Consider the following 26,434-nt stretch of genomic DNA (forward strand, 5'->3'; position numbering starts at 1 on the left):
CTGGCACGGGCGGCGCGACCAATGGGAAACGCCGCGCTTCTCCCGTGGCCAATAGCAAGCGGCGCGCGGCGGCTGGCAGGGCGCGCGGCGGCGCACGTGGTGACGGGGGAGCACGTGGGCGGCGGCCATGGCGGTGAGAGGCGGCGGGGCCGGGTCGGGGAGAGCCCGGGGCTGCTCTGAGCCGAACCGAACCAAACCAAACCATGCCGTGCTGTGTTCTCCCCGCAGGGCTCTCCGGAAGCGGCGGAGGAGGCGGAGCAGGGCCCAGAGCCTCCCGCCGGGGACGCGGTGCGGCGGGGGAAGAGGGCTGCCCCGACAGCCGCAGCCCCGCAGCCAGCCAAGCTGAGCCGCGCCGAGCTCTACAAGCCGCCGACCAGCGAGGAGCTGACCCAGCTGAAGGAGACGGAGGATCTGTTCCACTCCAGCCTGCTCCGCCTGCAGGTGAGCCGGGGGGCCGCGCACTGCCCGGGGGGGACCGGAGATGACTTGGGTTACCGAGCTGTTTTCGGTGAAGATCAGCTGGTAACTAGATCATGGAATCATAGAGCAGTTTGGGGGCCTTTAAAGATCATCTAGTTTCAACCCCCCCCTTCCCGCCGGGTCACCTACCACTTGACCAGGTTTGTCAGAGCCCCATCCAGCCTGGTTCTGAACACTTTGAGAAATGCAGCTTCTCTGGGCAACCTTTGCCAGCGCCTCACCTGGCAGCGCATCACTGGGAAGAATTTTGTCCCAGTTTTTAATCTAAACCTACTTTTTAAAAATTCAAAGCCATTTCCCCTTTTCCTATCACTATATGCTCATAAAAAGTCCTTTTCCAGCCCTCTTGTAGTTCTTTTAGGTACCGGGAGGCCACAATAAATCTCAGAGCCTTCTTTGTTCTTGGGAAAAATCCCAGTGATTTTAGCCTACTTCATAGGAGAAATCTTTCATCCCTGTGATCATCTTGGTGGCCTCCTCTATGCTGGCTCCAGCAGGTTCCTGTCCTTCCTGTGCAGGGACCCCAGCTCTGGATGCTCCAGCTGGGTCTCAGCAGAGCAGAGCAGAGGGGCAGAATCCCCTCCCTCCCCTGCTGCCCACGGGGCTCTGGATGCAGCCCAGGACACGTTTGGCTCTCTGGGCTGTGAGTGCCATGGCCGGGGCATGTCCAGCCTCTCACCCACAGCACCCCCAGGTCCTTCTGGGCAGGGCTGCTCTGGGTCTGTTCATCCCCCAAGCCAGATTCAGTACCTTGCACATGGTGTTGTTGAGTTGAACCTCATGACACTCTCATCAGCCCACTCCTTGAGCTTGTCTGGGTCCCTCTGGATGGCATCCCATCCCTCGGGTGGTTCTAACATTGATGATTTTTATGAGGAGCAGCTTTGATCTCCTAGCTCCTAGGGCCTGATTTGTGGTGAGAACCTGTGTGGTTGTTTCCTGCAGCTGATTCTCTGTCCTACAAACAGCCTTCCTGAGGGTTTGTGTGAATTACATCAGGGTTTTTTGCCTTGACCTTGGTTGGCATGGAAATGATTGTAGTCCAGTGCTCACAGAAAATGCCAGGAACTGATCAAACTGCCAGCTCCAGGCAGGGTTTATGGAGAATTTGGTGTGTTCCCTAGCTCAACAGCTGCCCTTTGCACCAGGCTTATGGTTGGTGCTGGATGACAAAGTAAAAGACAGGAGCAATTCCAGTGTTACAGCTGCCTTTGATGGTCCTGCTTCCCTCTGCAGATTGAAGAGCTTTTGAAAGAGGTGACATTGAAGGAGACGAAGAAGAAGAGGATTGATGCCTTCCTCCATGAAATTAACAGCCTGCTGAGCACCATCCCAAAGACTCCAGAAACTGAAGTATGTTCCAGGGTTATGGAGGAGGTGGCAAGACCCCTGTCCTGGATGGAGCAGGAGCTGGCTCTGCTGTTGCTCTGCAAGCAGAGCTACTCATGGCCTGTCTCCTTTAGGGGCTGAAAAAACAATATTTTGCTTTTTCTTTGAGGAAAAAGGCAGGACACTGTCTTTAAGCTCTGAGTGCAGCTGTGTGGGGAGTGGGGTCTTGGTCCCCGCAGACCTGCTGCTGTTGATGCTCAGAGCGTTTTGTGTCTGATGTCTGTTCCCAGCTCACTGACCAGACCTGGCTTTCCAAGGATGTGAAGGTCCCGTTCCTGCAAGTGCCATTCAGTGTCAAGGGAAGGTTCCACTTTGTGCCCCCAGCTGAGCTGAAGGTGGTGGGCAGTTACCTGCTGGGCACCTGTGTTAGGCCAGAGATCAATGTGGACATTGCTGTGACCATGCCACGGGTGAGTCTGGCCATACCATCTCCTAAATAGCTTGGGGCCTACCAGAGCCCTGTCCTCTCCTGCCCTCCATGACCCCTGCCCTGCCCACTCCAGTCCTCAGTGAGGTGACAGCATCTGAATATGCAGGGTGACTCCCACAAGGAGCTGGGGACTGTGGTCTGGTCTCTTGCTCTATCAGAGCTTGCAGCTGTTTGATCTTAGTTCCTCATCAGGATCTTCCTTCTCTGACTGGACTGAATTACTGGATTACGAGGGAGATGCATGCTGTCTGTTTTTTTTACCCAACTGGACTTCTAACCCAGCTCCCAAGACTGTGTTACAGGGAGGGGGATGTTTGAATGCTGGTAACCTCTCCTTGCTGCCCAGACTTGCTTGTAAGAAAAGCCTGAGACCGAGCACACCCTGTTTGCATGACTGCTCTCATCTCCTGCAGTCCTTGAGCCTGGTGAGCCAGCAGCAAGCTCCTGACCAGCTTGGAGCTCCTTGGGACTGAGATAGGGCTGCCTGTGGGACCAGGGAGTGCTGTAGGTGATGGAGTGCCTTGGGCTGAACTGAACTCAGCAGACAGGTGAGGTGGCATTGTCGTGTCCCTCTCTTCCCAGGAAATCTTTCAGGATAAAGATAACCTGAATCAACGCTACCACCGGAAGAGAGCCCTGTACCTGTCCCACATCGCCCAGCATTTGTCCAAGGAGAAGCTCTTTGGCAGTGTGAAGTTTGCCTACATGAACAGCAACCATCTGAAGCCCATCCTCCTCCTGAGGCCTCAAGGTGACACTTGAGCCTTGCTCTGGTGTGGGGTGTGACTGGGTATTGGTGTTGGGTGGAGGCGGGTGGTGGTGGTCTCATGCCATTTAACAGCCCTTTGGAGAGGGATCAGTCTGGGGCTGCCATCACAATTGGTGATAAATTTTGGGTGCTTCTCAGCTGTTCTCTCTCTTCACCCAGAGTCTAGTCCTCAGGGTCTCTCCCCTTCCCAGTCTTCCTCTGCAGCTTGGCTGGGTTCTCTAGCCTTATTCTCAGTGGCTGGCACATCCTGTGGGTACTTCCTGGAGTAAAAAAGTAAACCCTACAAAACACACCTGTATCCAGCACTGCCTTTCCATCCTGCTCTCCCCAGTCCTGTTCCTGGCTGTCCTCCTGTCTTCCCCAGGAACCTGTGTGCAGTCTGTCTCTTCCCTGGTGAGATGATGTAGGATGCATGGGCTGCTAAGTGCTGCTTGCTCCCACAGCCGTCAGGAGATAGTGGGTTGGGATTTGGCACAGACATGACATAGCAAGGCCAGGGCAGGCAGGGGTGCCAGACTGGGCAGCGGGGAGGAAGATGGGACTGGGACTTGAATTGTGTGACCTCAAAGTCATTATTGGCTCTGGGATGTGGTCACTCTCTGCTCTGAGATGATTTCCACTGCTGTGGAATTTTGCTGGGCAGGAGCTTTTGCCTTTGTCCAGGCTGGGAATGCTCTGTGTTTTCCCAATTTAATCTCTGGCATCTGTTCCTCCTGTACATCTCCCCTCGGGTGCTTACAGGCAAAGATGAGAAGATGGTCACTGTCCGACTCCATGCTTGTCCTGACTCGGGTCTCTTCAAACCCAGCCGCTTCTATCCCAGCAAGAACAATGTCCGGACTGCCTGGTTCATGGAGCAGAGCACCCCCAAAGAAGGTATGGCCTGGGGCTGGGGGAACATGAAGCTGTTTGTTTCAGGCAGAGAATGCCCCCAGTGCCTGCGGGTGGGTTCATTGCAGCCCTTTTCTGTGGGCAGGCAGTTGATGTTGAGTCCAACATGCTTGTCATCTCCCCACACAGGAGCCACCGAGCCCCCGACCCCGCACTACAACAACTCCATCCTCTGTGACACAGTGATGCTCTCCCACCTGCATTTCTTGTCTAACACAGCCACAGACTTCCCAGGCATGAAAGATGGCCTGGCCCTCCTCAAAGTTTGGCTGAACCAGCGGCAGCTCAGCAAGGTATGTCCTGTGCCAAGGTGGGCTCTGCTTACCTGGCTAACCTGCCTTTGGCCTGCTCTCTTTCCTAGGGCAGAAGGGTGGTGCTTTGGTCCTGGTGGATGGGGTGGTGGCTTGTGGCTTTGCTTTCAGCTGTTTCATGGGTTTTGAGGGTTTCATGGAGGCCCCATCCTAACCTGTGGGTTGCCATGGGGTTGTGGTACCTCTGTTTTCACAGGGCTTGGGGTGCTTCAGTGGCTTCTTGGTCTCCATGCTTGTTGCCTACCTGCTGGCGAAGCGCAAGATTGTCAAGATGATGAGTGGGTACCAGGTGTTGAGGAGCACTCTGCAATTCCTGGGTGAGTTTCCAGGCACCTCTCTGGGCAGTGAAAGGTTGGTGTTTCTGCATAAAGCCTGAACACAGTGGGGGAAGAGGCAGAGAGATCATTGTGACTTTTCTTTTGTGCTGAGCTCCTGTGGGTGGGATGGACAGGAGGTGATGAGTCAATAGAGCAGGACTGGATGGTGCAGTTTGCAGAGAGGGGGTAAGTTCCATCATAAGATGAAGGCTAGCATTGTATTGTAGCCCTGTGGATGTTGTGAGACCTTGGTGGTATTGACACATAACTGTGTCACTGTCACCAGGGGGAGAGATGTAGATGGTGGTGTGACTTGTTCCTTCCTGTCTGTCTACAGCTGCAACTGACCTGAGTGTGACAGGGATCAGTCTAGCCCAGGATGCTGATCCCTCCCTGGTAAGCAGCCCTCTGAGGTGTCTTCTGCCTGTGTCTGTCTGTGCTGCCACTGCTCCTGGGGGCTGGGATGTGCCTGTTGCATGAATGGCAGATGGCAACAGTTTTGGAGTGTCTTGGTGTGATGTGCTGTAGCACTAAGGACCATGTTTGCTTTTCCAGCCTTCCCTGGATGATTTCCACCAGGCATTTGAAGTGGTCTTTGTGGATCCCTCTGGACTGGTGAATCTCTGTGCTGATATGACTGCCAGCAAATACCATCAGGTACTGAGCAGGTTGTGGTGGCTTGAGGTGCTATCTTAGGAGTGAGCTCAGACAGGCACAGAATGGTTAGATTCAAGGAGGATTTTGGACCAAGGGAGGGCATTCATTGTGGTTTTCTAAGCTTTTAACATGTCTGGGTTTGAAGCTTGGAAGTGAATTCGAAGACTTAGATGTAGTGCTGCTGTACCAGTTTTGCTTGAGTGGTGTGGGAAAGTTGTTCCCCTCTTTGTGTGCATCTTTGGGTGAAGCCAAGCAGCAGTTTAGCAGATATAACTCTTCTGAGGGAAAAAAAAAAAAATCACCTTGATGTCAGTGATGTCAAGAAGGGACTGTCTGGCCAGCAGTGAGAGCTGTAACTTGGCTTCATGCTAAGGAATCAGGATGTGCTGCTGACCATGGAACTGGGCTGGCTCTGGCTGATGGGGGAGCACAAGTGATCACTGCTGGAGGGATTTGCTTTCCTTCTCCCTTTGCATTCATGCTCCTGCACTGATTTTCCTCTTTGCTCAGGTTCAGTTTGAAGCCAAACACTCCATGGAGATTTTGGATGACCGGATGGTGGATGGCTTTCAGGTGCTGCTCATGACCCCAAAGCCCATGCTCAGGACCTTTGACCACGTGTTCCAGTGAGTCTCACTGTGCTGGTGGGGTAGTGCTGGGGAAGCCTGCTCAAAGAGGAGTGAGCTGCTTCTGGCTTTGGTGTGGGTTAGATTTGAACTTACCTGGTGGGAAGTAGCTCTACTAAGCTCTGAGATAGGCACTGGTGCCTTCTTGCCCTGGCCTGTTCTACTCTTACTGTCTAGATAGCCTCCCAGGGGGGAGCAATGTTTAAGCCTTGGAAACAGTGACCAGCATCTCCTGAGATGCCAGAGGGCATTCTTGTAGCACCCATCCTGGGTTAGGACCCTCAGTTCCCCATTTTATCCTCTAGCATATCCCTCTCTCAGAAAGGGTTTGATGGCAGAGGTAGGTGACCAGCTTCTCTTTTTCTCTGTAGCCTGAAGCATGTTTCCAAGCTGCAGGGTACCTGCAAGAAGATGCAGCTGCTGAATGAGTTGATGGATCGGGGTGGGAACTACGTGGCTGCAGCCCTGCCCTTCGTTGTCTCGCTGCTGGCACGTGGTCTGTCCCAGAGAGCACAGCTTGTGGCTCACTCCCTGCCCCAGATCCCCGAGGTAACACTGCTTGGCAATGGCACTGCATCCTTTGTAGCTTGTGGGGCTCAACTGTCTCTTGTGGCACTACAGAGCACAGGGAGGCCATCCCTGCTTGGGAAGGAGACGGGCTTGTCTCCTATGTTGGGAATATGGAGCCTAAGGCCCTGCACTGGGCTGTGGGATGTAGCTGTGTTGCGTGGTCTGGGCAAAAGTCCTAGTCCAGTAATGGGGCAGGGTGAAGACAACTTTTCTTACCATTGGGGAGACCTGATAGATGAGACTTTCCCTGTCTGTGCTTGTCTGGGCACCTGGGAGGACATAACAGGAGGTTCATCTAGCATCCCAATATCCCAGCAGCTGCTGCTCCAGAAACCTCCAGAAACCTTGTGCTTCATGTTCCTCATTTTTCCACAGTGGCCAATTGATGCTGAGCCCCCAAAACACAAGGATGTTGGGCCCCTGACGTTTGGTCTGCTGTTTGTCCCAGAGTTTGCTGCCAGCACGCTGGAGAAGGGTCCTCAGGCTGATCACCCCGAGGTGAGGGGAGCCCTGCTGAGTAAGAGCCAAGCTGGTGCTGTGCTGTGGTTGAAGACAGGTGGGAGGCTGGCTGGTGATCCTGGGAAGGTTTTGTCTGGCCCAGCAGTGACCTTTGTTCGTGCTCTGACTTGGTCAATGTGTCCCCACAGGCTTTGGAGTTCCGGACCTTCTGGGGAGACAAGTCAGAGCTGCGTCGGTTCCAGGATGGCAGCATCTGCGAGGCTGTGGTGTGGGAGGCCAGCACTGTCTGCCAGAAGCGCCTCATTCCTGAACAGATCATCAGGCACCTGCTGAAGCTGTAAGTTGCACTGAGCAGCAGCTGTGGGTTGCTCCATGTGTTGCTCCTGTCATGTGTCCTGTCCCTGGTGACCTCATTGTCAACTTCATGCTTTGTGGGCTGTTGTGGGTTGTTTCAGATTTGTGAGATCTGGGAGTCATTTCAGTTGTCCTTACATTGTGAGGGTGGGAAGAGCAAGAGCGGGTGGGAAGGGCAGGCACCTGGTGCTATAGCCTCTGCTGGATGTAATGCAAAGGGCAAGGAGGCAGCATAGTCTTGACCTTACATGTGGATGGGATACTGGGACACTCTTCAGAGCTGGAAGAGAAGCTGTCTGGACCTTGCAGGACATTTTTGTGAAGTCCTCTGGGATTTTGTACTGGTTCACAAGATTGTGTCTTCCCTATGGCATTGGAAAGCATCTGCAGCAGTTTATACCATCTGCCAAAAGTGAGGCCCTCTTGCACAGAAAGGAGGGTTTGTCTGTGCCTCTTTGTCCTGACTTGAGGATGGGTCTTCTGAGGGAAGGCTGCTCATTGGTGGCTTTGGCTTTCCATCCTGTGAAGCTGCACAAGTTACTGGTCCACCTCGGGTGGATTACTCGGGCAGGGAGGAATGGTCTTTTCACCAGGACCTTCCTTTAGAGAGGGATTGCTCATCCCTGACCCATGTAGTGTCAATAGGATCAATAGACTGGCATGTTGTAGCTGTAGTTCTCTGTTGTCTTCTCCCACGTAGCCATGCAGACATTCCTGAGTCCTCCATCTGCTACACAGGAGCCCTGCTGGAATCTGTGATCAAGACTGGGAAAGAGGTATGATTGCTTCCCTGGTGGGGCTGGGGCTGTCTCCAGGGAGGCAGTGAGGGAATGGCTGTAGGGAGGTCATTTGAGTGGCACTGGGGCAGCTGGGTGGTTCCCAAGACAATGTAGTAAGGGTAAGGATCTACCAAGTCTTTCATGGCAGCCAATGCATAGCTGCTGAAATCCTATTGCTTTAGCATCCCCCAGACCTCATTTTCCCCTGCAAGCACCCCACTGTCCTGTTTTTTCTGCTTTTGTCTCTCTGTCCACATGCCTGAGGATCTGTTACTGTCCCAGAGTGCTCCTCTGGCTGCACCTCTGAGGTACTGCATCCTTCAGGACATGGGCTAGACAGTTCTGTGCTGCCATCCCTTAGGGCCAGCTGGCAAACCCAGGAAAAGAACTTTGCCTGGCATATTGCAAAGTGCTAGATTGGGCTCCATCTGAATGTGCAGCTGAAACAAAGAAGCTCCACTTTCAGACAGAAAAGATGCATCTTGGAATGCATTGGCTGGGAAGTGTTTCTCACAACTTCTGCTTTCCAGCTTGTGAAATTAAAGTCTGGAGATGAGCCATGAGCACTTTGACACACTTCATTGGTCTTTTTGTACTGATGCCTTATGATTTTAGCGTTTGTTTTTCATGTTTGTAATCCTGCAATTCTTTAGCGTATAACTCTAAACTCCATACAGAGTGTTAGCTTCTGTCCTCACATTTTGGTCCGACAAAACAGTTCCTTTCTAGGCCTGGGAATCAAGGAAACCTCACTGTCTCATGCCCTGAGAAATGTAAACAAAAGTGAGTTGTGGGGGAGCAAACTTGGGGTAAATGACTTCATTACCTGAAGCTGTGGTTGGGAGACTAATCCCAAATATGCAAATGAACCAAACTTATAAAAGTATGAAAAACCCATCATTCATTTTCATCTGCCCAAAAATGTACCTGAAGGCCCTTCAATAAATATAATTTATACTTTTTATTTCCTTAATTTTGTCTGGCCTCTGTGTTTAGGTAGTCCCAAGAAGGCATCAGTACAACCAGCTCTTCACCTGGTTGTTGGGTAGAGGAAGAAATTGTTTCCACTTTTTCAGATCGAAGGGGCATACCTTTGCTGGAAGGGACTCCTGTGCCAGGACCAATTGCAGTCTGGGAAGACTTGGGTGTCAGATTTGGGATGAGATGTTGGTTTTCACAGCCTATTGTGTGGTGAGGCAGGAAGATCTGAGTGCTGGGTCCCTTCAGGCTGGTCTGGGGTTTGTAGGGCTAATAACACCTCAGCCTGACAGGGGATGCATTTTCCTGGAGCCTGAGGGGTTCTTAGGAGTTCCATTGTTGCCAGTCCTTTTAGGAACAAGGGAGAGAGTTGCTGATGAGTGTGGGGTGGTGGGTACAGGGGTATCTGCTCCTCCAGCTGTTTGTATGCAGGCAGCCTGGGGAGCCAGCAATGCAAGGATGTGTGTGATGAAGGCAGAGAAAGGGTGCAGCCACAGGCAGGATGGGGTTTGCCGTTTGTGGCACACCCCGCAGAGGGTGCTGCTGCTCTGCCAGAGAGCCCAAGCTGGAAAACCCCAGGCAGGTTGGCTCCTTGTGTGACTCTCAGCTGCCTCTGAGCTGGGTGGTTTGGTGTCACCAATGTGTCCTCCCTGTTCAGACTGTTCTGCTGTTATTTGGGGAGGTAGAGGCATAAGGACAACACCAATACTTCTAGTGCTTCTCCGCTGCCCTCTGCAGGGTTCCTGTGATGCTCTGAATGTTTTGTCTTTGCTTCTGCCATGTGCCAGAGTTCTCCCTTGGCTAAGGATGTAGCCAGTGGAGTTTTCTGTTAAGTGTTGCCTCTGTTGGCACCATGGTAACTGCTGGGGAGGCAGTAGCAGGGCTCACCTTGCCAATGTGTGATCTCTATTCCCAGATTGTTCTTGGCTTCTCCTTTACTATAGTGATTGCTGGCAGCACAGCTCTTGGTGCTGCCTTAGTGTCTTGCAAAAGAAATAATTTTATTTGCCTCTGGGATACCTGTGGCTGCTAAGGAGTCACAGCCTTGTCCTTGTCTTTGCTCTTTTTCTTACCTCCCCATTTTGCTGAGTGCTCTTGCCAGAAGCTGCTCCCTGGGGTGGCAGTGCTGGCTCCTCAGAGCTGGATTGTGATGCCAGCCCATGAGGGACGTGAGGTGAGTGCAGGAGCAGGGGAGGTACATAGAGGGGCTCTCTCTGTGTCCACAGGCACAGGGAACGGGTGAGGAGGCCATGGTCAGTGTCGTCTGCTCCTACGATGACCTGAGCCGCAAGCTTTGGAACCTGAAGGAGCTGCCGCTGACGGTGACGGCTGTGCAGGGTGTCCACCCAGCCCTGCGGTACACAGATGTGAGTGTCCCGGGCCATGGTCACTCATGGGGGTCTGCAGGGAGCTGGGGTGAGGGAGGACCAAGAGAATGAGTCACTCCCTGGTTTTGTGGCTCCTGAGAGCCCTTGGGGCAATATGGTGCTTCTTCTTTGCTGTTCCATCCTTTGGGCTGTTATGCATGAGCTGACCAAACCCCCTGTACTGGTGTGGGAGGTTTGTGTGAGGTGATACACATTGCCAAAAGGTTTCTGTTCCCTGTTCTCAGTTCCTGAGTGGCTGTTCTCTTTCAGGTTTTTCCTCCCATTCCAATGAAGCCAGTTTATTCCTTCTATAACAAAAGCAAGCACTTGCTGTATCCTTCGGAGGAGAAGCCCTGCCCAGCCTACATAACCCCTTTGAAGAGTAAGTGGGGTGAGATGTGAGTGGGAGATGGTCTGGTGGAGGGAAGTGGAGGCAAGCAGCAATGCTGGCTCTGTTATTGTTGTGGTGGTGTGATGCAGGCAGGAGCAGAACCCTGGCTCCTGCTGTAACCTGTAGTTCCAGACATCCATCACCTTGTTTCTGTGTGGGATTCACTGACCTCCTGCTATTCCTTTGCCCCCAGTCATCTGCCACATGGAAGGCAGTGGCCAGTGGCCACAGGACAAAGGAGCCATCAAGCGCATCAAGGCCGCTTTCCACCTGCGGCTGGCTGAGCTCCTCCGGCAGCAGCACCAGCTGGTTTGCAGGCCTGCAGTCACCCACACTGACGTGTACAAGGTAGGGGGGTCCCCACAATCTTCTCCAGGCCTGACCTTACTGAGGTGGGGGCCTGTGGCAGTGGTCCCACTGGACAAAACCAGTATTTGGATGGTGGGCCCAGGAAAGAGTGTGGTGAGACTGCATTGATGTCAGGATGCTGCTCTTGCATTCCTGAGGGGCAGCATAACTCACAACATGCTGCTTACATTGCCATCAAGCCTGACCTTGCTGTGTGTTCCCATCTCAGGATGGCTACATTTTCCGTCTCCAAGTAGCCTACCACCGGGAGCCCCTGATCTTGAAGGAAGTGGTTACTCCAGAAGGGATGCTGAAGTACCAGGACACAGAAGAATCTCGACAGCTGGAGCTGGAAACGTTGCATCTGCCCTATCTAACCAGCTCACTGCATGGGTAGGTGAGGCAGAAGGTGCCTGAGGGGCCAGAATGTGGGACATGGCTGGAAACCAGCATGGAGGTGCCCTTGGGTCCTGGAGGGTGATGGTGGGTAGAGGAGTTTCCTGTGGGAAGTGATCCTTCAGCCAACCTTGTGAGAGGCTCTTTGGAAGAACTAATGTGGGTGTGGATGGCACTAGTTGTCACCCTGAGGTCAGTGGTGTGGGGAGACAAATACTGACATGCAGCATGGTTAGAGAGGAGCAAAAGGCAGCATTTTCCCTTCTTCCTTCCAAAATCTCAGCACCTGCTGAAAGTCTCTGTGGTTGTGATGCTGTGTAAGTGTTCCTTGCAGATTTTTGCCTCTCTTCTTTCTTACCAAATGCCAAAAGGCATTTGTGGTGAGGCAGGTTGTGGGTCCTGGGGTGTGTGGGCTGAGCAGTGGCATGTCTCCCTCCTCACAGGCTCCAGCAGCAGCACCCTGTTTTTGGCAGCACTTCCCGGCTGGCCAAGCGCTGGGTCAGTGCCCAGCTCCTGAGCGACAGCATCTCTGAGGAGTGTGTCGACCTCCTTGTGGCATTTCTTTTCCTCCACCCAGCCCCGTTCACACCACCCAGGTGAGGATGAGGAGCCCAGGCTGGCCTGATGGGGATTTAGTGCCTATCACTACCTGACATGGAGGGAAGGGTGGGATGCTGCTCAGGTGGGAGGTGTTGGGAGGGTTCACAGCAGGGAGCATGAGGCTCCTGTGCTGCCAAAATACTGCCCCAAATCCTTTTGGGCATTGCCAGAAGAGATGGAGATGTTTAGCACTGCAGGGCTGTGGCTTTCCCTACTCTGTGCACTGCAGAGAAAGGGGGAAGGCAGGTAAGGCTGGGAGCAAGTGTCCTTGTGGCCTCTAGGTGCTGGTGGTACAACTGCAGGGTGCCTTGTGCCTTCTGGAGGACAGGTGAGGCCCCTTGTTCTGGGGGTGGTGGCCAGGATAAGCAGGGTGAGGGCTGTGTTGTGGCTACCAGCATGCTGGGGCTCCTGGGTTCCCTAGGAAGGATGTTATGGTCATGATGGTAGCTCCAATCTCCTTTCCTCATGGAGAAGACTTCCAAGGAAAGGACGAGGGGTTGGGCCCTGAAAAATGAATGGAGCAGTGTGTTGGTAAATAACCCCAGAGATCCAATTGCTTGCTGGCCCCTGGCAGACTTGTTATGGGGCCCAGAGGAAGTGAAATGAAGTTAAAGGAAATGTTTTTGTTCTGTGTGGAGTCAAAAGGTTACTCTGCCCTGCACTTGGGGTGCAGTTTCCTTTCCCAAAGTAGCAGGAATAAATCTGATGCCTCAAATGCTTTCCTGTCTCCTAAAATAACAGAATCCCCATCTTCCCAGCTATCTGGCTTTGTGCACGTGTTGTGTTGCAGGGGAAGAGGCACACTGGGAACTTGGCTGGTGTTCAGACCTGCAGCAGAGATGGGAACAGCCCTCTCTCCACCTCCTCCTTGCTCCAGACCCAGCAGTCTGGGTGGGAAGAGCATCAGGAGATTAGGCAACTTGGGTGGGGGCGCTATGACTTACATTTTGCTGGTTTCTTTTTCTGAGGAATGAGGGAGAAGGAGGGGAGACTTTCCCTGGAGATTTGGAAAAGGGGAAGTGTCTCAAATTCATTCTTATCTTTGCTTTCCCATCACACATATCCTTTGTTGGGATGCATGTGGGTTGGGCCTTCACTAAGGCACCCCCAAATGCAGCTCTTCTTGCTGCCAGGAGAGGAAATGCTGATGTTGAACTGTTTTGTCCTGCTTGCAGCTCTCCACAGGTGGGGTTCCTGCGCTTCCTTAACCTTCTGGCAACCTTTGACTGGAAAAACAACCCTCTGATTGTCAACCTAAACACTGGCCTCACAGGTGAGTGGGCAGCAGGTAGGAGAGCTGCAACATGAGATTCTTGAGCACTCCTTGGTCAGTGCCTGGCTCCAGATCTCTTGGATACAGGAAGACATCATAGCCTGTGCTAGGGGCAAGGAGATTTTCCACTCCCGTGCTCCTGTCCTGTCATGTTTCACTTGCCTGCAGGATGGGTTTGGTTGTGCCTTGTGTGGTTTTCTTTTTTACCCTGCCTGCCTCTGAAGAGGTGGATCTCAGTGATGGTGCTCTGCTGCTTCTGGTCTTGTTGAAATCTGTGACAAGCATGGGTGGTGTTGGATGTGGTGTTGTCTTTGAAGCCCTCTGTTCCTGCCCTCTAGTGTTTTGCCTGTTGATTGTCTTTTGGATACATGCTGGATCCACAAGAGACCATGGAATTGTCTTGGCTCTGCAAAGTCATGGGGTGAGGGAGGTAGTTACCCTCAGATTTTAAAGCTGATTTGTAGAAAATGGTAAAAGTGTTTGGGAGAGAATTGGGTTTTGAAAACTGGTATTTTCCACAGTGCCCTCCAACTTATTTTAAAGAGCTAAAGAGCTATTTTTTCCCCACTTGAGGGGAAATAAAAGACAAAAGATAGAACACTTTGGGTAATACAGACTGTCACTAGCTTATAATATGAGTTTCCAGCTTGTGTCAGTCTCAGTACCTGCCATGCCCACGTGAGTGGGTTTAGAGCAAAGGTCCATTTAATGGGAGTGAGGTGCAAGCCCATGGTGAAGCTGGTTTCACATGGACTGTGGGATCAGAGGATGGGAGAGGATAAATCCTGTTGTGCTGCCCTTTTCTGGCTGTGATGGGGGTGAGGAGGTCAGAGAGCTGTGGATGGGGCAGAGCATCTCACCTGTCTCCCTGCCCTCTCCAGATGCTGAGTGCACAGAGATCAAGAACAAGTTTGTAGCAGCTCGCTCTCACCTCCCTGTCATGTTCCTGGCCACCCCCAAAGACCAGGGGAGCTCCATGTGGACCCGGGAGCGCCCCTCAGCACAGGTGAGCTTTGTCCCTTTGCCTTCTCTGGCTGCTGGCTTGGGCCAGTTCCCTGCTGCTGGTGCTGGAGCCAGCTCTTACAGCCCCATGAGGGAGGGGTGTCCCCGTTACATGCAAGACTGTCAAGTTTTACCCTCTGACTTCCTTCCCTCCCCAGATCCTGCAGCGCCTTGTCCTGCTCGCCCTGGAGTCTCTCCGTGCCCTGGAGGAGCAGCTCATGGCCCCACTCAGCGACCAGGATGTGAAGGTAACCCCTGGGGCAGCAGCACAAGAGTTTTTAGGCTCTGGGTGAGCAGACTGGACTTTGGTGGTTGTTGCTGGGATGTGTTAAGAGGCTTCAGGCTGTGGCCATGTGGTTGCCCTGGGATGTAGAGCTGCAAGGCTGGTGCCCCTCTGTAGCACACCCTCTGCTTCTGGGGGACCCAGCTCTGCAGTGCAGCTTGGGGTGACTTGGACAAGTTTATTGTGTATTCTATGGTTTTCTCAGGGCATGAGCAAACCTACAATATTCCTGTGCCAAACCAGTTGTATGTCCATGACTGGATCAAATGGTTCCTCTGGGAGACTGTTTTGGAGTAGCTGTGGAAATCTGGCTTGTGTACTCAAGTCTAACCAAGCTCAGGGTGTTGGAGGTTTTGCCAGGACAGTACCAGGCACTTGAGGATGATGTTATTTTGGTTTGAGTGGAGGAGTAGAGCCCTATGTAGTTTAATCCTCTTCAGTTTCTCAGTGATTTCATTCTTTAAGCAAACTAAAACATCCATTACTGCAATGGACCTGAGAGGTGTATATTTGTTTGCCCTTTGAAAGGAGATGCCTGTGTTTTGAAGGGTAGTTTGGTGATATGCCAGGTAGTGAACTAGGAGATTGAAGCTCAAAGGACTAAAGAAGCTAACCAGTGGTTAGATATGGCAGATTCACATTAGAGACAAAAAACCCCAAACTAAAACCAAAACCAGAAAGCAGCACATACAGTGGATATTTTTTCTGCCTAGGTAATATAAAAAGGACTTACTGACACTGCTTTCTATTCTGCTTTATTTTACACTGGAAGCATTGTGAGGTGAGGATGTACTTGAGGCAGTAGCAGTGTGTGTTACAGGGCTGTGAAGGAATGAGGCATGTCCAGTGTGTTGCAGTTGCAGTGCTGGCTCAAGACTGAAATTCAAGAGGCACATTGTGAGCTCGGATGGTTAGTTTCTAAAACAAGCTGTCACTTGGCCAGAGCAACCTCCCAACACCTTGACTCAGCATCCTTGGGCCTCCTTCTTCCTCCCTTCCATTGTATTTGGAATGTTTTTCATTGCCATGGAATTCCTCTGGTCCATGCTAGCGTCCTCCCAGGCCTATGATGTTGCTTAGGGATAAACATGGAATTCTGTTTCCAGAGCAGAGCTTAGGGCAGGGAGGAGGGAAAAACCTTTCCAGTTTAGTTTGGAGTGGCCTCTACAGTTGCCTCCTGTATCTAAGAGAGTGCTGGAAGCTGGTTTTATTGTCTTTGCATTTGGGACATGCCTGGTGTGGTGAAGATGCAGAGGTGGGTTTGCTCCCAGGACACACACAGGAAGCCATGGACTTGGTCACTGGGTGGGACAGAGGGTCTGTGTGGCATAGGACTAGGACTAGGACTGACTCAGTGGTGGTCACTGATGTTCTTCATGTGTATTCTCCCCAGCCTGGCTGTAAACCAGTTCCAGGCAGTGGGTTTTCTTCCAGTGCCAAGTTGAGCAGTGTCCCATGCCTCTGTTCACGTCTCTGCATCATTTGTTCCATTTGAAAATGTACGCATAGTTTTGGGTTTTTTCCATTTTAATGCAGCTGTATCCACAGCTAGATCCTGCCTGTCCAAATATTTATGTCCCTGGGACTGCTCCCCTCCATTAACTGGGTTTTGCACTCACCCTCTGTCTGCTTGATGGAAGATGTTGTTGCCCTCTGGGGCAAATCCTGGTGGACAGATGGGGCCATCCTGTTACTAAACAGCTCCTTGTTGCTCAGATCCTGTTGGCTTCTTGAGTCCCCTCATTATCCTGAGACTCTGCCATGTGCAGCACAGTTTTCTATTTCAGCTCACCTCTTTGTCTCTCTCTCAGTTGCCCACCCCACTAGCATTCACTTAGGTAGGCTTCCTGGGGTCTGTAGCAAACTTCTAACATTAATCTCACAAAATTTTTTCTTTGGTTTACTGCTTTCTAAGGAGAAGGAGACAAAATGCAAACAAGGACTTGGGAAATGTCTCTTACCTCTCCTGCTTGCTTGTGTCCTGTATAGAGTAGCACTGTTTGTTTCTCTCTGCAGATGGTCTTCCGCCCTCCTCTGGACTTCTATGATGTCCTGATCCACCTGAATCCAAAACAGATTCCTCGGCACCTGGAGAGCGTGGACCGGCCGGTGAAATCAGTTTCCCGTGGTGTGGTGAAGAACAGCTCTGCCATGAATATCCTCTTTCCTGTGGTGGATTATGACCCCGTGCAGTTATACCTCCAGGAGCTGAGAGTAAGCTTGGCCTGCTGGGGAGGCAGATGGGCTGCCTAAGGGGGAGCTCCCTGCTGGCATTTGGATTCCTGCTGCTGCAGGATGTGGGTGGTTACATCTTTAGGTATTTGCATGGGATGGGCATTGCTTCTCCAGCAGAAGTCTTGGCGAGTGCACCATCTCCTCCATGGAAATGGGAGTGCTGCTGTGACATGAGTATGAGCTCAGATGCAAACCACCAGGAGCTTTTGCTGAAGAAGTTTGTATTCAGCACAAAAGTGTCTTTAAGCCTTTTGTCTCCAGTCAGTTAATTCACTTTTCATGGCTTCTTGCACCGGTTGTGTGGTGTGCATGATGGGCAGTAACCACACACAATTTCTGGGGGCATGTACAGGTATCCATGATGTGGTCCCACTAAGCTTTCTGCTGTTAGGTCAATGGCTGTGTGAGCCAAAGGAGATCAGTATTGGTCACAGAGTGGTTTCTCTGTGTCTGGCCACATGCATAGCAACAGAAGAAATTGGTAATGTGGGAATATGGAGAACATCAGTACCCAAAGTCATTGGCTGTGTTTTTTTCCTCCATGAGGCCAAGCCAAAGCCTTGCAAGCAGGTTAGAGATATGCAAGGTGCTAGATGACAGCAGTGATCCTCCCTGGATCTGGACAGCCTGTTGTGCAGCACTTTGGCCCTTCGCAGCTTCAGGTGTGGTGGCTGGGTTAAATGTTAGTGTCAGGTGTGCAGAGAAGTTGTGGTGCCCTCTTGTCAAAGCCTGCCTTTGAAGTGCCATCATCTCTTACTGATAGGAGTGCTGTGAGCGGTGTCAGAACTGTAAGCATGGGAATCTAGGCTGGCTGTGGGAGTCTCTGGCCCTGTTCCCCACTCAGTGGTGCCTGAGTTGAAAGTCCAGTTTAGGCTGGAAGATTCTGGGCCCTTTCAGTTCAAGCTTCCCTTTCACTTTAACTACGTACCTTAGGAGCTGGGCAAAGAAAACTTGCAAGGGTTTCTTTGAAGGTTTCTTCTTCCTGGGAACATCCCTGTTACCCCCCAAGTGCATGGTGACCTGTGCCCATGTGAATCTGCTGTGGCTTCAGCAGAGCTGCCAGGTCTGCCAAGGCACAAGCTTAGTCCTCCTGTCAGCCACAGCAGCTTGGGGCAGTCTTGGGTGGTGTGGAAGTGACAAACAGGGATGTGTGAAAGGCCTCTTGAAACTGAGGAAGACCTCAAAGTTGTCACACAATTTCCCTGCAAAAAGCACTGCTTCCTTAGCTGGAAGGACATGTGGGAGAGGAGGTGCCCAGTGCTCTCCTCCCTTTGAGAAGGAAGGTGGACCTGGAGGTCCTACAGGCATGTTGTAGAAAGCACTGGGAGATTTCTTGGGGCAAGAAGGAAGGGAAGAAGCATCCTAGACAAGGGTTTTAAAAGGGAGTATGAAACAGGTTTGGAACTATTTGCTCTTTCGCTTTCCTTCCTGGTGTCTGAGGTGTCATATCACCATATCAAGACCAGCCCCTCGCTTTTCCATGATGAATGTTTGACCTGCTGCCATGAAACCATGCACAGATTTGGGTAGGAAATGGAGTTTTTTAAGTCTGAAATCCTTCACCCAGTGCTGGAAGTGGGTTCTAGAACTGAACAGAGCTTTTCAGCAGCTGCCAGGGCACTGGAGATGCATGGGGACAGAGCCTTTGTATCTCTGAAGGGGTCAGGGTTAAGCAACCTTCATGGAAACCTGATAGAAAGAAGACTGCATGCTTGAAGAGAAACTGGAGGATGCTGGATGAGCTGACTGGGAGAGCTATCTCTTTGGGGAGGCCATTAAATGCTTGCAGCAGGTCTGGCTGTAGATTGAGGCAGTCAATCAGGAAACTCCTTGGGGTTTATAGGATTTTTTTATGCATTACAAATTGATGTCAGTAAGTGGCTCTGGAAGTGAAAGGTAGAAATTTTCCTGGAAAGAAGCTTTCATTAAACTTTAGGGAATTATGATTTACTTGGTCCAGTCAATAGTGACATCCAAATTGCCTGAATTTTGCTTTTTTTTTTTCCACTGCCTTTTTTTTTTTTTAGTACATTTTATGATAGACTAGGAATTCGGTTTGGTCAGGTTGCAAATTACAGCTACTCCCAAATCCAGTATGCTAACATCCCAATGAAGAAAGACAGATATGAGCAAAGGTCACATTGCCTTGTGGGAAGCAGTGCTGATTCTCTTGGTGTCCCTTGTTTTTTGACCTGAGGGTTCTTAGGAGGGAACAGATCAGGAATTGGTTTCCGCTTTCTCTGAAGAGTGAGCTGTGGGGCAGAGAGCCTGAAATCTGCCTCAGCATTCCTGTCTGTGGGGCTTTACTTTGTCTTTAAGGCTCATAGATATGTTCTGTTCTCTTGTATCATATTGGAGATACCCTACAGTAACAGTTTGCTGGTCAGTCATAGCATCCAGATCAGTAGCAGGCAGTCCTGAAGGAGCTGATGAATATTTGTTTTTCTAGGCAAACAGGTGTTTCTTTTTCTGCAAAAATCACAGAGGTGATGCTGCACATGGTCTCAGAGAGCTCAGCTGTATCCAGTTAAGTTAGAAGGCTTCAAAAGCTAATTTTGCACTACAGGACCACTGCCAGCTGGTGATGTTGAGCTGTCAGTAGAAACTACTCCATCCATTAGAAATCATCTGGCTTCATGTCTCAGTACATTGATGTTGTTGCTTAAAGGCAAGACCTTTTCATCAACTTTGGCTTTGCTTGGTAGCCTCTCCAGCATATTTTTATTTTTCCTTCCCTGGCTCTTGCTGCTCTAAGCAGTGTTCAGTTCCTCCTTGTCCTGTGGGCTGGGTGCCCTGGGGGTAATCCAAACCCTGCAAGAAGCTGGTGCCAGAAAGGAGTGTGGTGACAGCAGTGAATCCTTATGAGAGGTCTTGGATGAGAAGGCAGTTTGGATGCAGAACTCACTGGACTTGATTCAGAGTACTTTGCTCTCTCATAACAGCACAGACCACAGAATTGAGCAACGAGGCTGTAGCCATGGCAGGTTTGTAGTGACAAAGGGAGACATCTGCCACACAGATGCTGAGGGATTTTGTGTTCTTCTCTGGGCAGAAAAGAAACATCTTCCCTGTACTGAGATTTCCACATGAAAACAGGATTTAAATGCCTTGATGTTTAGATTGAATTGAGAGGGGCAGGGAGTAGCTTCTTCCCCTAGTATGGACTAGTAACCAGGAAATCCACTCTTCTGTCCAGCCTGTTTGCCCCTGTTCTTCTAAAGTCAGAGGGTTTAGCAAGGCAGTAGTGCTCTGGAGTTACAGGATTGCTGTATGCCTCTTCCAGGGAGCTTAATCAGAGCAGAAAATGAAAGAAGAGGAGATGTTGAATCCTGGCTGCTTAAGTTTTTCCTGCTTCAAGGAGATGTGCTGCATGATCTGGCCTGAGTTGCTCGGGGTGCCTGGGAGGCTCTGGGTAGAGATGAAAGGCTGGCTGTGGGATTCAGGCAGCAAATTCTTCAATTCCAGAACAGATCTGATAGAGAAGGCCTGTTCTGTGATCCTATCCAGATAAGAAGGCTTTGCAGGCAGACACTTTTGAGGGAAAGCAGGTGCCAGACATCCCACAGAGAGGGTTTCCCTGGAAATAGCCCATCAATAGCCCATCAATAGCCCATCAATAGCCGCCCTGCCACTTACAGTTCAGAACACCTTGTTGAGCAAACCCTGGATTATCTCCTGGAGGGAATTCTCCAGCAAGGCTAAATTAAATTTAAGTGTCTCAAATGAGGCTCCTGTTGAGGTTCTGTTGTGACTGCTGATCTGTGTTGTGGTGGCTGTGGAGCTGCAGAATCCCTGTTTGCTGGGGCTGTGGTGTGAAAAGGCTTAATCTGTGCAGCTTTTGCTCCAGGGTGACTTGGCCATCCTCTGGACTTGAGACCATCCAGAGGACACAGGGCTTGTGGATATGCTTGCCATGCCCATCTGCTTGCATTCTGGAGCTCACAAAAGCCAAAGGCTCTGGTCACCTCCCTGAGCTGTTCACTCATTGTGGGGTAAATTGGGTGAAGCTGCTTGTGCCTTGTCCACCTGCCTGTCTGTTATGGCTGTTAACAGGCTTCACATTTCTTACTGGGCCTTTGGTCTCACCAAGTCACTGCTGGGATGTGCTGTCATTCACTGAGATTTAGGTTTCTTGGGCTGCACATGAGAAAGAGCTTGTGGCAGAGGAGCTGTCCATCTTGTGAGATCTTTTCTGTGTGGATGAGCAGGAAAATGTTTCCTGCTTTACTGTAAACATTACTAAAGTAATGTTTTGCATTTCTTGCACCTCAAGACATATCAGGAAGACTTGGAGACCTTTCCTTTCTACCTCCCATGGTGTAAAAATGTGTCTCTTGCTCATGTTAGAAAGGAATTAATGACAACAAAAATTCTATGTCTCCTAAAATATGTAAGCCATGATTATGTGATGTAGCTGGAATTGGTGAAATCTTTCCAGGTCAATCTGCTCCCTTCCTGTTTTGACTGACAGGGCTGACTCTTCTTATGGTGGCACCAGGTAGACAGAAGAAAACTGAAAAAAAACCTGTGGGCTCTCATGTTAGGCAAGAAATTTCCTGTCTGTATCTATGCCCTTGGAAGGGCAGAGGTGTCAGGAAATCATTCACCTGCTTTCAGGGCTGAACAGCTGCCATGAGACCCTTAGCATGGTGCCCAGGGCTAGGAGAGGGTACATGTACATGTACATGTGTGTGTACCCACTTGCTCAGTGGGGCATCAGCCCCATGTGTCCTGTTCTGACAGGGGGCTTGTGGCTCCATTTCTTCTATGTTGGTGATGCCCTCCCAGAGGCTGTGTGGGGTTTGTTGTGCAGGAAGTGACAGAAGACTTTTGTCTCAGTCTTGGTGGATTGATGTGTTTGCTCATGCAGCCAGGAGGCCATGGCTGCTTCTTTCCTTTACACATTTCTTTCCTGCTGCCCCAAACCCCCAGGATAAGGATGTGTGTGGCTCTCAGGTGGAAAAGTTTGCTTAGTTTGAAATCAGTTTGAAACCTTTCATCAGCTGAATCCTAAACCTAATGGTTTCCTTTGTCTTTTGAAAGAAAGTCACAGAGGTAGCCCCAGCCTGGGGTTTTTTGGATGGTGCTGCTTGCTCTGTTGGGCTGTGGGGGAGGCTCTCTCTGTGTCACATAACTGAGAGCATCAGGGCAGGTCACAGAGGTGACAGAGACCTCAAAATGTTAACCACAATGGTAGTTGGAAGCTTTCATAGGCTTTACACTGGTGGGTTCCTTGGTAACAGTACTTAAAATGCTCTGAACACTGACCAAGTGTTTATTGATGCATTTGCCTTCTGAGCTGCTGTTGAACTAGGAAATTCTACTGTAGGACACGTTTCTTTGTGCAGAGACCTCCCTAAAAGACTCTTCCAGCAGCTGTGATGCAATGAGCCTAATCTCTTGGTAGGAGCAGTGAAAAAGATGGGTGGATAAAGGGTCAAATGGAAAAAACCTTATCGCTAAACAACAATGTAGATACTTAAATAATAGATACTTAACTAGCAACAAGTAGATACGTAACAATATAGATACCTAGCGGATACTTAACTAAATTACACTGAGGTCCTGGCAAAATCCTGGTTTCACATGGAGCTGCTTAATCTGGTAATCCCATTTTAGATACAGGTATTAGAGTGTACCATTACATTTAGAAATTATACACTCCATTTCTCCACCCTTTCCATTCATAATAACCCAGATGGTTTCTTACAGAACTTGTTCTAATCTTTTTCCAGGTCCCATGTACACCTTCTCCCTGGACAATGAGGCCTCTCCAAATTGAAGCCTTGAGCTGTAGGTCCCCCAATATGTCTGTGAGATGGGAACCAGCTGTAGGTTTTGTTGATGGCAGGGATTTCCCTGGGCCTTGAAAACTGAACTGCAACCAAAGATAGAGCAGCTTGAGAAGGGAACAAATGTAGTCCCTGCCTTTTCTCCCTTTTCTCTGAAACTTTTTCGTGGAAGAAGGTGTTTGCAGGCTTAGACAAGTCCAGTGACACAGGGAAGAGATCATGGGATGTGGAAAGGAGGGTGAACTGTTTGCTTTCACTCCCCAAGCCTGTGAACAAACAGGAGTGCAGTGACTAATACACCTGACCCTTTTAATGCTGCAATTTCCCAAGAACTCCACAGCTTGGTAGGCCAGTTTGAAGCACTATCACATGGATGATGCTGAGGGCAGAACAAATGCTGGGATTTTGGAATGAATGCCATCCTTTTAACATCTGCCCTCTGCTTCCTGCTGTCTGGGGGAAAAAAAAAAGTCCTGGGTGTCAGGCCAAACAGTGGTTTTATTGGGAAATTAGCTGAGCCTGGGAGGGTTTTTTTACTGCAAATGCTCCTGGCTTCTGCCCAGCAAAATGCATCTGTAAAAAAAAGTGTTCTCATAAGGAGCATTGCATGGCACTGAAGACCTCGCCCTGCAGAGTAGCTGGGCTTTTTCAGGTTCTCACATGCTCTGCTCCCCTTTGGTTCAGAAAGCTGCACGTTGGCGGTCAGCGTGCCCTGGGCTTTACTGCTGTTCCTCCAGCTTCCCCTCCTTCCTGCTCTTTTCTCTTTGGATAAAGGAGGAGTCTGCCCTGTTGACTGGGCTCTGAGCATAACCCATTGCTCCCAGCACAGAAATGCCAGGGTGGATTTACTCTTTCTGAATGTATTTTTAGACAGTGGTGTTTCTAGCCAGTTAGTGAAATAACGCCTTGACCAGGCTTGCCCCTGTGCAAGCCCATAGAGTGGGATGAGTTGGCAGTTCTTGGGATCTTTCCATCTTGATGACCTAATTTTGTTGCCCTCTGTGAGGGCATCAACAGTCCAAACTCAAATCTGTCTCTGAAGATTGCAGACACCACCACCCCTCCTTGCTTATCAAGGATCACTGGTAACATCAACTCAGTCCACCTTTTTTCCCTACTGCAATCCTGATATGTCTGTACAAGAGCTCATCAAAACTTGTCTTTGCCCATCAAAATGTTGATTTTCGTTTCATGCACATCCTTACGAAAACCTCATGATACAATGATGCCAGCTGAGACCTCTCTTGGTAAAAGCTGGGAAACTAAGGTGATGGAGAAGAGGGCTGAAGAGGGAACAGAGGCTCTGTATTCTGGGCAGTAGTTTGTTCTAAGGCTGGTGAAACCCTGTGCAGAAGCTTCTCCTGTACTGATACTGGGGACTGTTTGCTCAGCCTGATAAATATGTCTGGTTGCTTGATGTTGATCTCCACCAAGATAAACATGTATCAGGGAGCAACTCCTTGGCTGTCAGCTTTTTTCAGGGTACACATCTTGATGTCAACATGTTGGGTGATGAGCTGTAAGGCCAGACTTCTGGGTTTGGGAAGTTGCTTGCACACAGCATTGCTTCCTTCTGCTTTGATGCTCCTTGCAGCCCTGGGAATCCAGCTCGTGTGGGCTTGGGGGAAGCCAGGCTGGGCTTTAGTCATCCCTTTGTGCAACATCTCTCTTTGATCTCTGCTGCCCAGCACCACCAAAGGAGATGTTCACTGAAACCACTGCTGAAACAGAAGGGGCAAGGAGGACAGATTCCTGCAGTGCCTCCTTTGACCTTTCCACCTCCTTGCACCCCACAGAATATTGTGTTACTTAAAACCTCTGCTCTTATGTGTTCTCTTATGGATAAAGTGTTGACAGCTCATGCGGGTTTGTCTTGGTGGAAGTAGGAGCTTTGATACTTTGGTTGCACAGATTGCAGAGCTTGAGATGCTGGCCTCTGGTTTAAGGTTTGTCTTTGGTGCCATGAAATGTACTATGGCAGGACTGCCTGCAGGCAGGGCCTGGCTTTTTCTGTCTCGTGCATTGTGAAATCTTGGATATGGTTGCTGGACACTAGGAAAGTACAACCTGGTAGTGCCAGGTCAGCTGATGGAGGTCCATAGTGAGGGACACTCAGTGGATTGTCACTGAGGGGTCACTGTGCTTAACCTGTGTTTGTTTTCTACCCAGGATGCCTTTGATGATCTTGCCTTGTTCTTCTATGACAAGCATGGTGGAGAAGTGATTGCAGTTTTGTGGAAACCTTTGAGCTTTAAGCCTCTGCCTTTTAAGGTGAGTTTTTTGTCTCTGCTTTAAGCTTCATATTACCTATATACCCTGAAAGTCTGAAGGGCTTTTTTTTTTTTCCCTGCATGGTGATTGCTTTGTCCAGCTCTCATCAGCCCCAAAATGATTTGAAAAGTGGAGGTCATAGTTCTGCTGCTTCTTAGAAGGGCAGAAACCAAGACAGGGCTGCGGCCTCCAGTCATCAGCAGAACTGAGAAGGGAAATAGACTATCCCATTCTTGTGGCTTTGGGATCTTACCAGAAATACCCAACCTACAAGAAGCCCAGATCCAGAGTGCCCATGTCCTCATTGATGTATGGAGCTGTTTTCCAGCTTCACTGTGTGGGCTGGCAAACCCTAGAGGGTGGTTAAACCAGGTGTGAGGCACGCTGGAGTGATTCATGCTGCTTTCTATGAAGGAAAGACGCAAAGAAACCGGTTACTCATGGCTCGGAGCTGGCAGCCCAGGCTCTTCTGCTGTCAGTCTCTGGGTGATTTATCTCCCCTCTCTTCATGGCCAGAAGGCATTGGCCATTCTGCCTGGCTGCTGTTGTGAAACCCAGTTATTCACAGTGGTGAAACAGAGGAGGAGATGCTTGCATTGGAGCTGAGTCTGGCTGGATTAAACACAAGGGTTTTGTTTTTGCCACTGTTGGAACCAAGGTCTTTACACCCACCAAAGAGCAGAGCAGAAGCAGCTCTTACTCAGCCTTGTGCTATGATCCCTTTTGCATACTCCTTGTGCTCTGCTTACCAGGCTCTGCCGTGCATCTGCACACTTGTCATTCCACCATACCTCTGGCCATTAATTTGCTTCCTGAATTCCTTTCAGTCTTTGGACTGTGACTCCAGGGTAAACCTTAAAAGGGGCTTGAAAGGTTACTTTTGCACTTTGTTAGCTCTAAAAATGAGCACTGATACTGTTGAGAAGTGAAACTTGTAGAACTGGGTGCAGTGGTGTAGCAGGGTTTGGATGTGACAAGGCAGGAGAGGCACTTCTCTTGCTTGGGGCTGACAGAGGTTGCAGTGCAACTCTGAGCAGGTGCTCCCATTTGTGCAATATTTTCTGTGTCCTGCAGGCCTCCAGCATGAAAGGAAGGAAGGTGACAACTCTGAACAACGAGCTGGTCTGCATTCCCAATGTGGAGGCAATTCTGGAGGACTTTGAGATTTTGGGAGAAGGCCTGGTCAAAAGTGTGGAAGCTCATACAGAGAAATGGACTATCTGAAACCACTGAGAGGTGTCAGAGTGACCTGTCCTGAAGCAGTGTGTTTCCTCTGGGTCTGTTCCTTTCTATCAATCAGTCCTAGAAGAGCCTTTTAGCTTTCTAATCCCAGAATTGTATTTTACTCTTATTTATCTTTATATATATGGTTCAGAAAAGCAATGGCATCTGTTATCGTTTTCAAGAATACGAATGTGTTTTTATTTTGAAGAAAACATAAAGATGGGATAAAGTTTTTGAAAATA

General features: G+C 50.2%; 1 protein-coding gene across 2 annotated transcripts; it reads left to right on the forward strand.

Annotated features, from left to right (window-relative positions):
* The first annotated feature begins 43 nt into the window (after window positions 1-43).
* NOL6 (nucleolar protein 6) lies at window positions 44-26,434 on the forward strand. Of its 2 annotated transcripts, XM_058864363.1 has the most exons (26): window positions 44-133; window positions 229-441; window positions 1,717-1,833; window positions 2,100-2,279; window positions 2,882-3,050; window positions 3,810-3,944; window positions 4,089-4,252; window positions 4,467-4,587; window positions 4,925-4,983; window positions 5,143-5,244; window positions 5,755-5,870; window positions 6,242-6,419; window positions 6,816-6,938; window positions 7,088-7,236; window positions 7,954-8,029; window positions 10,237-10,377; window positions 10,648-10,759; window positions 10,962-11,116; window positions 11,346-11,509; window positions 11,956-12,108; window positions 13,288-13,385; window positions 14,267-14,391; window positions 14,546-14,635; window positions 16,687-16,884; window positions 24,867-24,968; window positions 26,043-26,434. In XM_058864363.1, exons 1-26 carry the CDS (start codon window positions 128-130, stop codon window positions 26,190-26,192), a joined length of 3,396 nt encoding a protein of 1,131 aa, XP_058720346.1. In that variant the 5' UTR covers window positions 44-127; the 3' UTR covers window positions 26,193-26,434. The 2 variants fall into 2 exon arrangements, with proteins under 2 accessions (XP_058720346.1, XP_058720347.1); XM_058864364.1 differs by lacking the exon at window positions 11,956-12,108.

Source organism: Poecile atricapillus, chromosome Z (assembly GCF_030490865.1).
Source record: "Poecile atricapillus isolate bPoeAtr1 chromosome Z, bPoeAtr1.hap1, whole genome shotgun sequence".
In the NCBI taxonomy this organism is placed as follows: Eukaryota; Metazoa; Chordata; class Aves; order Passeriformes; family Paridae; genus Poecile; species Poecile atricapillus.

Coding starts and splice junctions, on each gene's coding strand:
- NOL6 (XM_058864363.1), top strand. Junction 442..1,716: donor CCAGCCTGCTCCGCCTGCAG/GTGAGCCGGGGG, acceptor TTCCCTCTGCAG/ATTGAAGAGCTTTTGAAAGA. Junction 13,386..14,266: donor CCTAAACACTGGCCTCACAG/GTGAGTGGGCAG, acceptor TGCCCTCTCCAG/ATGCTGAGTGCACAGAGATC.